At 60.0% G+C, this 12,650-nt stretch overlaps 2 protein-coding genes across 2 annotated transcripts; one reads left to right on the top strand and one right to left on the bottom strand.

The window, feature by feature from the left end:
* Positions 1-1,143: 1,143 nt before the first annotated feature.
* MED9 (mediator complex subunit 9) lies at positions 1,144-11,018 on the top strand. Its single transcript, XM_003132045.4, has 2 exons — positions 1,144-1,442; positions 8,413-11,018. The coding sequence occupies exons 1-2, from the start codon at positions 1,222-1,224 to the stop codon at positions 8,627-8,629; spliced, it is 438 nt and encodes a 145-aa protein (XP_003132093.1). The 5' UTR covers positions 1,144-1,221; the 3' UTR covers positions 8,630-11,018.
* Positions 10,868-12,650, bottom strand: RASD1 (ras related dexamethasone induced 1). The gene is made up of 2 exons (XM_003132044.5): positions 12,200-12,650; positions 10,868-12,037 (listed from the first exon to the last, which is right to left on the bottom strand). Exons 1-2 carry the CDS (start codon positions 12,483-12,485, stop codon positions 11,493-11,495), a joined length of 831 nt encoding a protein of 276 aa, XP_003132092.1. The 5' UTR covers positions 12,486-12,650; the 3' UTR covers positions 10,868-11,492.

Genomic DNA, 12,650 nt, shown 5'->3' with positions numbered 1-12,650 from the left:
ACCCTGGCACTTCCTTTGGGCGGAGAGGCCCCTGGGCAGCAGTCCTCACCTCCCCCTCCATGCGCTCCCTCAGGGGTTCTCTGGGTAGTTCTTACAAGAAAGCAGTGTTGAGGCCCAAAGCACCCACTCCAAGCCTCCCCAGGACTTGCCTTCACAGACCCCTCTGGATGCATCTAGAAATATTTGCAGTGACGTTTTCCTTAGGACGGCCGCCTTGCTCTTCAATGCTGCTTCTCATCTTGGCACCTGACTGCAGTCTCCTTGTGTCTCTAAAGCTCTGAGGAAGGGCAGGGCTTCCACTCACCAGCGAAGCTCAGAACGTGTGTTCTCATCGCCCAGGAATTTATTACACAGCCAGGGAGGACTTGTCTTGAGGAGCATAACCACAAACCCACCAGAGTTCCCCTGGCTTTGGCCTGAGATCCCAGGGAGTGAGTGCCCCTGCAAACGCGAGCTTGGAGGCCGGCCACGTGTGGGAAGGTGGGAAGCAGTTTAGGCTCCTGAACTATATAAGGCTTTTGGGGTGAGGACGCTGAGCCCTGGAGGCTTAAGGAGCTGGGGCCCACAGGTGAGGAGAGTACGTGCCGCTGACTTCTCCTAGGACATGTTTATTCCTGGCACTAACCCCCTTCAGCCTCGTGTGGAAGTTGGGACAACTCCCACCCCTCCCCGCAGGCAGTACAGCAGTCATGGAGAAGATGCATATTAAGTATTGACTTAGTTCGTCGCAGCTTCTTTGTTCCTGCGTCCTTAGGGCGGGCGCAGGGCCTCTCCCCTGAAGGCCTCTGCGCGGGTGGGAACCGTGGGTCCCTCCGCCGGGATTCTCTCCACGCCCGCTGGCCCAGGGCCTGACCCCAGCAGGTGCTGGGCAGGGGCCTCCGCTCTTCAAGAGGCCTTATTTATCTCAAGTCTTCCGCACTTGTTGATTTTGGATCCTCTTTGTAACGCGAATAGGAATAAAATGTTATTTCTGACATATATCTATTTCTATTAACAATTTAGCTGCCTCAACGCACAACCCAAAGCAGGGCACCCTAGCCCGGCCGGCCGCCCGTTGCCTAGTAACGGACGCCCAGGCCCCGCCCCGCGTCCCCGGGCGCGCGCTCCCAGCCTCCCTCTGGGTCCCGCCCCGCGGCGCACGGTGGTGACGTGCAGAGTCCGCGACGCGTTCGGCGCGCTGAGCCGCGGCCCAGCCGACCCGCCGCGGAAACGCGGGGCGCCATGGCTTCAGTGGGGGTGCCCGCCGGCCGGCAGGCCGAGGATGCCCTGCCGCCGCCAACCGAGCCGCCGATGCCCGAAACGAAACCGCTGCCGACGCCGCAGCTGCCGACGCCGGTCTCCGCGCCGCAGCCGCAGCCCGCGCCGAGGCCTCCGTCCCCGGCCGTCGTGAAGGCGGAGGAGAACTGCTCCTTCCTCCCGCTGGTTCACAACGTCATCAAGTGGTAAGAGCCCGGGGTGCCCGCGAGTGCGCCCCCGCTGTCCGTCGCGGGCCGAGCTCCGGGGCGCCGCCGGTCCCGGGGAGGCGGCCTCGCGAAGACCACCGCGAGCCTCCCCCCGAGTTGAGCGGACGCTGAGCTCAGGGCTGCCAGGCCCCGTGCTGGCCGGGCGGAGTCCTCGAAACGAAGCCGACCTGGACACCACGTGCACAGGTGCAGCGTCCCTGTGGCCGGAGCCAGCCAGGCTTCTCGGGGCTGTTTTCTCACACGTAATGAAGGACAGAACGCTCGCTTCGGTGTCTTTTCCAGCAGATGTGGGTCATGTTTCGCGGGTGGCACACTGCTAAGCGCCAGGGGATGTACACTTGAAAGGGCATACGGTTCACGCCCACGTTGCTCACCAGTTAGAAGGAACAGAGTCGTGAACGGGAATAACCCATAACGCGAAGAGATTCTAGGGGTGATGATAAGGCCATGGCAGGGAATGGCCGCTAGACAGCCCGTCGCACTCACAGTTCCCAACAGGATGCCGCAGGGGTGATGTCTCCTTTAGGCCGGTCTTCAGGGGACCCGGTTTTTCAGACTGACCCTTAAAGAGGGGGGAAAACCCCACCAAAATCGCCAGGGTCCCCACATTTGCCCAAATGGTTTTTACTGTTATTTATGTCCCCATGGTAACAAGGTGTAAACCCCTCAGCTTATCACGTCTGTTTAGCCATTAAAACCCAAAACAAAGCAAATTAAAACAATGTTCCTTCTGCTCTAACACTCAGGTGGACCTCAGCATCCTCTTGGATGTTTTGCTGAAATGAAATTGCCGCTCACAACAGCGAAGTGTTGTCAGTGGCCCAGCTTGTTTTGAGTTTAGGTGGAAGAGAGTCACTGCCTGGGACGCTCTGACGCTTCCACCACTTTTCAGACAACTGCAAAGCCTTTTTTTTTCTCACATTAGAACTTGGCTTCGTTTGGTGTGAACATACTGTTTATCTGGTGAGGCCGACTCTTCTCGTGAGCCTGTGATCAGCAAGTAGCACTCGTAGGCAGCAGTGACATAGGAAACCCAACCCACCTGCACGCCCTGCAGTCCCAGGGCGGTGCTGGGTTGGAAGGGCGTTGTCCAGATGAACCCAGATTTATCTGTTCTGGTTTTTGGAAAATTAAAACACACAGTGTACACACTCTGGCATCCTGATAGGACCCTCGGGTTGGGCTGGCCTTAAAGACGGATCCTTGAGGTGCACTAGAGAGAGCATGGGCTGCGAGGTGAGATGGTCTCTCTCTCTTTTTTTTTTTTCTTTTTAGGGCCACACCCGTGGCATATGGAGGTTCCCAGGCTAGGTGTCCAATCGGAGTTACAGCCGCCGGCCTACACCACAGCCACAGCAACTCAGGATCTGCGCCGCATCTGTAACCTACACCGCAGCTCACGGCACAGATCCTTAACCCACTGAGCGAGGCCAGTGGGTTTCTCGTCGGATTCGTTTCCGCTGTGCCACGGTGGGAACTCCGAGATGAGATAGTCTTAATGCTTGCTTGCCTTGTAATCTTGGTAAATACAGAGCCTTTCTAGGCTGTAATTTTTCGTGTCGCTAAGAGGTGAATAATAGCAATGAACCTCAGAGAAGGGCTTCCGAGGTAGCTTTGTAGTGTGCTGGTGGGGCGGCCTCGGTCAAACGGCCTCTCTGAATCTTTTTCTCTCGTGAACCGGGAGCAATAACACCGAAATCGTAAGGTTGTTGTGGGGTGTTCTCAAGAACATTCTGTGAAAGACATTGTGTCCGTCCCGTGTGTGACCTGCTCTGTCCCCTCTGAGTGGACAGTGAGGAGTGTCTTTTAAGCGTAAAACTGAAAAGGACACGAGAGGGGATGATTGCCGTAGGGGGGGGCCGGGGGCTAGTCCACCTCCCAGCCCGAGGAAGCGGCCGGGAGCAGCTGCCTCTGGCCGCGGCCCCTTCCGGATCTCAGGAGGCGGCAGGGCCAAGGGCCTCCGGTGAGAGGTGATTGAGGGTGACGGGACTGAGGATGGGAGGGCTGCTTGGACGGCTGTTTAGGAGCGGATCCCCTGAGTCCTCTCGAGACCCCAGGCCCACAGGTGGTCCCCCTTCTGTCTCGGTGGATAATTAAAGGCTCACACTTTCCCAAGGTTTGTTTTTAGGAAAGAATAATGCACAGGGTCTCTGGAGGGGGGACACTTGCCCATTTCGGGAGCTGGAGGGAGAGGCCAACCTAAGAAGAGCGCTTGAGAGCAAGTCCTCAGACAGACCCGAGACCCAGCCCCGGCTTCTAGATTGACAGGCTGTCTGACCTGACACCCCAGAGACGTGGGGGCTCCCCAGGAAAGAAGCTGGTTCATCCTGAGAAGGCGGTACATCACTCACGCAGTGTCCGCTCAGCCTTTTCACTTAAAAAAAATATATGTTCCCCAGTATTTATTTATGGCCTGCTTTTTACTAATGGAGCATAAAGTAATTGTATCTTCTCTCGCCGTTCGTCTGAGCCAGGTCGTAACAGTCAACATTTTCTCGTTCGTTCGTTCGACCTCGTCTTTCTCCTCTTCCATCCAACGCAGTGAGAGCAGTGCTTTGTACATGGAACCCAGGGAGCGCTGGACTCTGAGATGGATGACCGAACAGCCGCAGCCACCGGGCATGTGAAGAAAACTCCTAATAAAAAGGAGGTTCCCCTCGTGGCGCAGTGGTTCACGAACCCGACTAGGCTCCATGAGGATGTGGGTTCGATCCCTGGCCTCGCTCAGTGGGTTAAGGATCCGCCGTTGCTGTGGCTGTGGCTCCGATTTGACCCCTAGGCTGGGAGCTTCCTTGTGCTGCAGTTGCGTCCCCTGAGGAGCAAAAAAAAAAAAAAAGCAGTAGCAGCTGCAGATTCTGAGCCTTGTGAAATGCCAAGAGGAGCCGGTCCCCTCGAGTTGCCATCAGGCTGGTGACACTGTACGTGCCTTTCTAGTAACTCACACAAGCACGTCTTTTCCCACCATCAGACCATTGGGGTCACATGGCACGGGTGTTTTGGTCACATGCTGATCTGAGCCGGACTCTTTTCCACGCTCGCACGTGGGACCTCCCCAGTAAGGCGGCTGCAGCATAAATGTGTGTGGGTTTTCCTCATTTTCCCTTTAGCAGCAGTGCCTGGTAAGCTCCTTGTATCTGAGAGTTTAGACGAGGCGCGTCCTCAGCAGAGGGCTTGCTGGAGTCCAGGCTGCGTCTGTGCGTCTGTCGTTGTGATCCTTCTCGCTGAATCGAGGGTGCCGCGTGCCTCCATCCTTCTCCAGACACCGCGCTGTAGGTGGATGGCTTCGGCTAACTGAAAGGGCCGTAAATCAGCCCCCAGAAAGTAATAGAAAAATTGCAGCTGTGGATGTAGCCCGCAAGCCTGAAGAGGCAAGACGGCCAGGGAGCTCCCCTCCGGCCCCCGCCTGGGCCCCAAACCGCATCGCCTTCTCTTTCAGGACCCGAGCAGTCCTTTAGGTAAACTCTTTCCTACCTAAAGGCACCGTCGGCGCCGTCTCGGCGTTTGGCACCTGCCGTCTCGCCGCAGTCAGCCTCCTCGTCGGCGCCATCTGGTGACCTGTCTGGTGACCTTGAGAATCGCGTCCAGCCTGATTCTCACGGTGGCTGTAGGATGGACGTGTGGTCACGTCCACGGCCGTTCGTGCTTCCCCAGCCGCACGGGGAATCTGTGTCCCGCACACCTGCTGTTACCACTCGCCTGTCCCCCTGGGCTGATGCCGCGGGTCAGCGGTGATGGACTGCACTCATCTGGGCCTTTGTCACATCAGGGAAAGCGTGTCTTCGTGTGCAACTTGCTATGTCGTGTATTTTTTCCCTGCAAACTGCCCATTTTTCTACTCGGTCACACCGCTTTCCGAGAGCGCCTTGTCCGGTAAGGAAGGTGTGCCTGCGTCTCTCAGGTAAATGAAATCTTCCCCCGTTGTTGCTTTTCTCTTGACTTTGTTTCTGATTGTTGGTATTTTTTCTTTTAGCTGTTTGTGGATTTTTTTGGTCATTCAGAAGCGTGTCATTTTGTGTAGGCAGATAGGCTTTTCCTTATGGCTTCTGAGTTCTGGTCCTCGTTAGAAGGGCCTTTCCACTCTAATACATGGTAGAAACTGGAGTTCCCATCGTGGCTCAGGGGTTTGTGAACCCGCCCAGCATCCATGAGGTGGCGGGTTCGATCCCTGGCCTTGCTCAGTGGGTTAAGGATCTGGTGCTGCGTGAGCCGTGGGGTAGGTAAGAGACGGGACTCAGATGTGTGGCTGTGGTGTAGACCGGTGGCTGCAGCTCTGATTAGACCCCTAGCCTGGGAACCTCCACATGCCACGGGTGAGGCCCTAAAAGGACAAAAAGACCAAAGGAAATAAAAATAAATAAATAAATAAATGGTAGGAACTGGTCCCTTTTTCCTCAGACCTTTTCGGGGTCACTCTTTACTTTTAGTTCCACGATGCTTCGGGAATTTGCGCGGACGGAGAGCGTGAGGGCAGCTCTGCCGCAGCCCGGGCCGCCCCCCGCCGCCGCCGCCACGCTGAGCTCCGCGGGCTCGACCCCTTCCCCGCTGGGCTCTTGCTGCAGCACCGGCTCCGGAGTCGGGCGTTTCAGCAGCTCAGCGGGCTGGTCCCCTCCCGCCCCCTCTCGTGAACCCGTGCCAGGCTCTTTCCTGGCAGCCTGGCCCAGAGGCGTTGGGCGCCCAGCATTTCGGCCTCATCTGCTCCTTGACCCCCAGCCTGTGTGCCGAGTTCCCCAGCTCCGGCCTCCAGCCCTCACTCAAGGCCACGGGCCTGGCGGGTGGGGCCGTCCCTCTGCCACCGCCCCCCCCTTGGCCCAGGAAGACGCCCCCGAGATCCCCCCTGTGTCCAGGGCCACAGCGCTCTTGTCCCCCTTGGTGTCTTCCCATGGTTGACTAATGATTAAAACCACACGTTGTGTTCTTTTTGAAGACTGGGGAGAAGAACAATCTCAGTTTTGTGCCCGTGAGAAGCGCTCCCCATCCCGGCTCTGAGGGGCCTTTCCTGGTGCCCGCAGAAGCCGCATCATGGAAAGAAGTGCCTTGTAATCGGGGAGGAACGAGGGGGACCAGGGGACTCGCCGCCTGGCGTTCCCCGCCTAGGATCTGAGCCGTGGTGCCACCTTGGCCTCCCTCAGACACTGGCAGTGCCACACAGGGTGTCAAGGCCGGTCAGCCAGACCCCAGGCCCCGCGGTGCCGCCCAGCTGCAGAAGCCCAGATGGCGTCTGTCCAGAGTCGCAGGTCCCAGCTGAGTCCTAAGACTCAGAGTATCAGCCGTCCCCTGGAAGCGGGGGTGAGGTGCCGGAGCCGTGCCAGGGATGCTGCCTGTACATCCAGGGCCTCAGATGGCAGGTGTTTGGCTGGCTGTTCGCTCCCTGGAGTAAACGTCTGACTCTCCAGCTCTTGCTTCCAGCTTTTGATAAAGAGTGAGCAGGCATCTCGTTTGCCAGGAAGGGGCCTCGAGCGGCGGGTCACCAGGAAAGGCGGCCGTCCCGTCCGCGTCCGCGGAGAAGCGGTGGTGATTGACGTGGAGCAGCGCCATCTGGGCGGCGGTGTCCCCTCAGGGAAGAACGTCCATGGAAAGAAAGACACGATCCCTGACGGTTCTCCCCCTCACGCCTCAGCGGGTGACTCTTAAAACCGCCTACAGGAGTTCCCGTCCTGGCGCAGGGGAAACGAGTCCATCGCGGAACCATGAGGTTGTGGGTTCGATCCCTGGCCTCGCTCAGTGGGTTAAGGATCCGGCGTGGCTGTGACTGTGGGGTAGGCCGGCAGCAACAGCTCCAACTCGACTCCTAGTCTGGGAACCTCCGTATGCCGCACCCGCGGCCCTGAAAGGACAAAAGACAAAAAAAAAAAAAAGAAAAAAAGAAAAAAAAAAAAGCCTACAATCGGCTTTAGGATTTTTGTCCCTACTGCCTGTTTTCAAGGCGTATCCATCTAGTGACTAACTTTTAAAAAATGCATGCGAGTCACTGACAGGCTGTCCCCTTGAACTTAGCGGAAGGGTTGGTTCTTGTTTGCTTTGAATTTAGCAGTGACGGGGGCACGGGTCTCTGGGTGGCGAGCAGTGGCTGTGAGGTGAAGCGTGTGACCCGCCTTTCAGGCGAGATGACCTGAAGGCCAGGAGTGTTTGCGAGTGTGCAGGAGAGCACACATGCTGCTGCAAAGTTCCAGCACCTGTAACTAATTTAAAATTTATGGGCGTTCCTGTCGTGGCTCAGCGGCAGCCAACCTGACTGGTATCCGTGAGGACGCAGGTTCGATCCCTGGCCTCACTCGGTGGGTTAAGGATCTGGGGTTGCCATGAGCTGTGGTGTTGGTTGCAGACCCGGCTCGGATCCAGTGTGGCTGTGGTGTAGGCCAGCAGTTCCAGCAGCTCCGATTCGACCTCCAGCCTGGGAACTTCCATATGCTGCTTCTGTGACGCTAAAAAGAATAAAAAAAGAAAAAAATAATAAAATTTATTATGTAATAATAAAATTCTGTGGAAATCAGCCTTTATGGAAACAGGTTCAAGCATCAGAAAATGAGCTAAAACTATCTCTGGCTCGTCGATAAAGTCTCCTGATCGGCCTAGAACGTCTCAAATTAGAAGAAATATGGTATTTCAGCAAATTTTGCTTGCCGTTTGTCACCTACTGTTGTAATGGCTTTTTCTTCATTCGGCAGACACTTCGGCGCGTGTTTGCCGGGCGTTCACTCTTTGAGCGAATGTTGCTTCCGTGCCGGGCCCGGGCTGGGGGTGCGGTGCTGCAGGGGGGCTCCGCGAACTGCGGGCACGCGGGGGGCGGGGGGCTGGCCGGGCAGCTGCTGCTCTGCCAAGGCCCTGCCCTGCCCTCCGCCCTTGGGGCGCACAGCCCAACGGGCTGATGTGGGAGCCCTGCGCTGGGGCGGGGGGCGGTTACGGAGGGCCACCCAGGCTGCGGCGCTAACCTCTGCCCTCTCCCTGGCAGCATGGACAAGGACGGCCCTGACGTGCACCAGGACCTGAACGCCCTCAAGACCAAGTTTCAGGAGATGCGCAAGGCCGTCAGCGCCATGCCCGGCATCCACCTGAGCCCCGAGCAGCAGCAGCAGCAGCTGCTGAGCCTCCGGGAGCAAGTCCGCACCAAGAGCCAGCTGCTGCAGAAGTACAAGAGCCTGTGCATGTTTGAGATCCCCAAGGAGTAGCCGAGGGGCCTCCCGTCTCCACCCTGGGAGGGCTCCTGTGGGCTTGCTGCGCTGCGCCTGCGCTGACCAAGGAGCCTGGCGTCCCTGGGTGGCGTGTCCCATGTGTCCGGACGCATGGGTGCCTGCAGGTGGAAGGAAGAAAGCTTCCCCAGGCCGGGTACGGGCAGGGGGCTCTGCCGTGCCTGCGGGCCCAGCTGGCAGACCCGAGGGCACAGCAGGAAGGCGGCAGCAGCCCTCTGCCCTCCTGCCCTGCCCTGAGACGGTGGCTGTTCCAGGAGCCCGTTCTGGAAACAGCAGCCTGCACAGAACTCCCTGGACAGCTGGGCCTGCGCTTGGGCGCCAGGGTTGAGACGCTAGAAGGCCCCGAAAGACTCGGCGGCGGCTTCCTGCCCTGGAGTCGTCGTCTCCTTTTGTCTGAGGCTTGGGTGCCACTATCTGTAGGACGGTGGCCCCTCTCCGGGGTCTCTGCCACTCACGCGTCCTTGCCTCTTTGTCCCATATCCCCTGCAGTCAGCTCGTTGAGCTATTTAATGCCCAAGAGTGGCAGGCCACCTCAGCCCACGTGGTCACCTCGGCTGTGGTCTCCTGGCGGGCACACCCGCTCTTCCTGCCTCTCAGAGTCCTTGTCCCCTGGTCTAGGAACGAGTTTCCCTCTGACCTCCTCTCTGAGGAGGCAGCCACCAGCCTTCACTGCAGCAAACAGGTGGACGTGCTGCGCCCTCGGAGAAGGGCAGCTCTGAGTGACAGTTCGGAAGGTCCCTGGGTGGGAGAGCCGGACCTGGAGTCGTGCAGCCGAGGCGGCTGTGAGCCTGTGTTCCTTGCAGGCGGCCGTGGCGTTCGCACGAGCAGCCTCTTCCCGCCTCGCAAAGCGGAGCCGAGAAGTGCCCCGGGTAGCGTCTACATCGAGAGAGGGGCTCAACCCCAACCCATGCCGACCCACCTGCGGGCCTGCAGATGCAGCTGATCGGCCTCTGTGGCAGCAGTGTTGGTTGAAGCGGTTTTGGGCAGGGTCCACAGGGAGCGGCGTGCGCACAGGAGGTTCTGGTGTCGGTTGAAGCGGGCGTGTCCTGGTAGACGGGTCTGCGTGGGACGGTCACTAACTGAATCGCTTAGCTCCTCGGAGTTTCAGAGCAGCGGGGGGCTGGCTTTAAGGCTCTGATCAAATGCCCCGGGACCCGAAGCCCAGCGACGCTGGATGGCCCGGTCTTCCTGAGGCTACAGAGACTCGGGCTCCCCGCGTGTGGAGGGGGACGGAACCTCTCCTGTGCCCCAGTGGTGTGACTTGTGGCACTTTTCAAGAATGTGATTAAAGAACTGTGCTCTGTTGTCAGACGTCTGGGGTTTGTCCTCAGAGGTTCACGGTGAGCCGGTGCCTTTGGGCAGTTGGCCAAAAGGTTCATGTCGCTCAGAGGAGACAGACGCGTGGGGAGAACCTCCACCTGCACCTCCTCCCCCAGCCTGAACGTGGGGCACCTGTCCCCAGGGGTGTCGTTGGCCTGGTGGGTCATCCTGCCTGCAGTCAGCCCCCTGGGCCGCCCCTCGTGGCGGAGGTGGGTTCCGTCTGGCAGGGAGCTGTCTCCCAGAGCAGGGTCGAAGTCCTCCCCGGGACAGTGTGGACCCAAAGGGCCACTGAGACATCACTCCTGGCCCGCCCAGGGTCCCCACGCAGCAGTGACCTGCTCTCTGTATCAGAGAATCGGGGGCTTGCCCCAAACTCTCAGGGGCGCCAGTGCTAGACGGAGCTGGGTCCCCTCGACCCCGAGAAGGTGCTGGAGCTAGAGTGGCCAGGCCACTGACTGTGATGGTCCAGAATGCTGCGTGGCAGACCCTGCAGCCAACTCAGGCCGAGGGTTCTGCATGAAAAGGGCCAGGTGCAGGTCGGCGACCTTTTTTTGCCCTGGGCCTGTGCTGAGTGTAGGACCACACTGGCAGATCCAGAGGCCCTTGGGGCTGGGCCCCTGGAAAAGCAAGTGGGGAAACGGCCAGAAAGATGCAGCCCCCAGAAGGACCCTGAAATCCCCTGTTCTTGTCCTGGCTTCCTAAGGAACAGCCCCCCCCCCCCCAAGCTGGAGGGCTTGCAGTCAGCTGGAGCTTTGGGGGAAGCTTCTCCCCTAGGGAGGCTGAAGCTACTTTCAGGAGGCCGGGATAATTTTCCATAATTCCACGGAAGTAGAGCCTCACTGGCCGCTCCCTTCTCGCCCCTCCCGCTTCCAGCCATTTCTAAAAGAAGCAGCGTGATTTTCCATTTTAAAGTGTTTTATTTTCTTATATTAAAAAACCAGTAAGAACACCTTTAGCCTGTCTCTCACACAGTACAGACGCCTGGGGAAGATTCTGTTCCTGTCCACAGTGACACCAGAACTACCATTAAAGTGCAGGTTGTGTGTTCTGTTTTGCTTCGTGCCGTGGCACACGCGTAAACGAGTCACTAGGATGTGACCCCACCCTCAGCTTCGCCGGCTGTCATGGCAACCGCCAATCACAGGCCAGCTAGTGCCCATCCTCCGCTGCTCCAGGCGGGACGCTTTCCCAAGGCCCCCCGGTGGCGGCGTGAGTCCCCCTCCCCCATGTTTAGGTCTCTGTGAGACGCGGCTGCCGGGGAAGCATCCCCGGGTGGTGGGGGCGGCCGGCGCCAACGGGGGTCCGAAGCGGGCGAGTCCCGCCTCAGCCAGCTCGCCCTCCTTCCCTCCCGAGCAGACCACGGTCCCTTCTCGGTTCCTCTGAGTCTCCCCGGGGCGCGGGGAGGGGAGCCGCCCCTCTGCGCGCACGGGCGGCTCTGGCCCACGGCCCGGGCGGCCCGGACCCTTGACTCTTGGACAGAAAGGCCTCCCAAGATTGTGCGGCCGCGCGCGGGCGGCGGCTCCTAGCTGATGACGCAGCGCTCCTTGTCCTTGGCCGGGCCGTCGCCGCCGGCCTTCTCGCGGATGTACACGAGGTCGCTGTGCACGCTCGGCCGGCGCGCCCAGGGCGCCACGATGCCGACCGCCTCGCTCGGGTCGCCGCCCGCCCCCCGCAGCCTCTTGCCCCGCAGCGCCTTCTTGTGCAGCGCGTCGCAGTGCTGCACCGACACGCGGCGGTGCAGGTCCGGGCTCATCTCGCACGGCAGCTTGGCCATGGCGAAGAGCGCGCGGAACATCTGGTCCAGGCTGCTGTTCCTCTTGGCCGAGATCTCGAAGTAGGCGCAGCACCGGGAGTCGGCGCCCACCAGCTGCTCGATCTCGCGCCGCTCCACCTCGCGGTGGAAGTCCCGGTCCCCTTTGTTGCCGCAGATGACCAGGGGCACGTCCACGTTCTTCTTGGTCTTGTTCTTGAGGCAGGACTTGGTGTCGAGGATCTGCTGCTTGAGCCTCTGCACCTCCTCGAAAGAGTCGCGGTTGTCCAGACTGAACACCAGGATGAACACGTCTCCTGCGGGGGCCAAAGCAGAAGGGGAGGGTGAGGGCGGCTGCCGGGGGGGCCCCTAGGCGCGCTTTGGGGCCGCCGCCGCCGCGGGCCGGGGCGCCGACGAGAGTCCCCGCCGCTCCGGCGGCGCGCTCCCGCCCCCGCCCGCTGCCCGGCGCCCGGGCCCACCTGTGAGGATGGAGAGGCGCCGCATGGCGGGGAACGGGTGGTTGCCGGACGTGTCGAGGATGTCCAGCTGGTAGACTTCGCCGCGAATGCGGTAGAACTTGCGGTGGAAGTCCTCGACGGTGGGCGTGTAGGCGTCCTCGAAGCGGCCCGTGAGGAAGCGCGACACGATGGCCGTCTTGCCCACCTTGGGCGAGCCGAGGACCACCATGCGGTAGCAGTGCTTGGCCGGGATACTCAGCTCCGAGTCGCTCGGGCGCATCTTCTTGATCATCGCGGCCAGTTTCATGGGGCAGAGGGACGGCGGGGTCGGGCTCGGGGCCGCAAGACGCGCAGTCGGTGGCTGGGGCGGTTGGGCTCGGGCTCCGGGCTCCGGGCTGCGGCTGCGGCTGCGGCTGCACCTCTTTGGCTCCAGCTCCTGGACAAAAGCCCCGGCTCCGGCTCTGCCTCCGGC

The sequence above is a fragment of the Sus scrofa genome, chromosome 12 (genome assembly GCF_054392235.1).
Source record: "Sus scrofa isolate SSC_HxYL_T2T_F1_AM1 chromosome 12, Sscrofa_HxYL_maternal_Yorkshire_Landrace_v2.0, whole genome shotgun sequence".
Taxonomy (NCBI): domain Eukaryota; kingdom Metazoa; phylum Chordata; class Mammalia; order Artiodactyla; family Suidae; genus Sus; species Sus scrofa.
Note: the sequence above shows the minus strand (reverse complement) of the source record. Positions and strands in the feature narration are given on the sequence as shown.

Excerpts from the sequence above, each read along its gene's own strand:
- MED9 (XM_003132045.4), top strand. The coding sequence starts at position 1,222 with ATGGCTTCAGTGGGGGTGCCCGCCGGCCGGCAGGCCGAGGATGCCCTG. Across the intron at positions 1,443-8,412 it reads GTTCACAACGTCATCAAGTG|CATGGACAAGGACGGCCCTG; the intron begins GTAAGAGCCCGG and ends TCTCCCTGGCAG.
- RASD1 (XM_003132044.5), bottom strand. The coding sequence starts at position 12,485 with ATGAAACTGGCCGCGATGATCAAGAAGATGCGCCCGAGCGACTCGGAG. Across the intron at positions 12,038-12,199 it reads GCGCCTCTCCATCCTCACAG|GAGACGTGTTCATCCTGGTG; the intron begins GTGGGCCCGGGC and ends TGGCCCCCGCAG.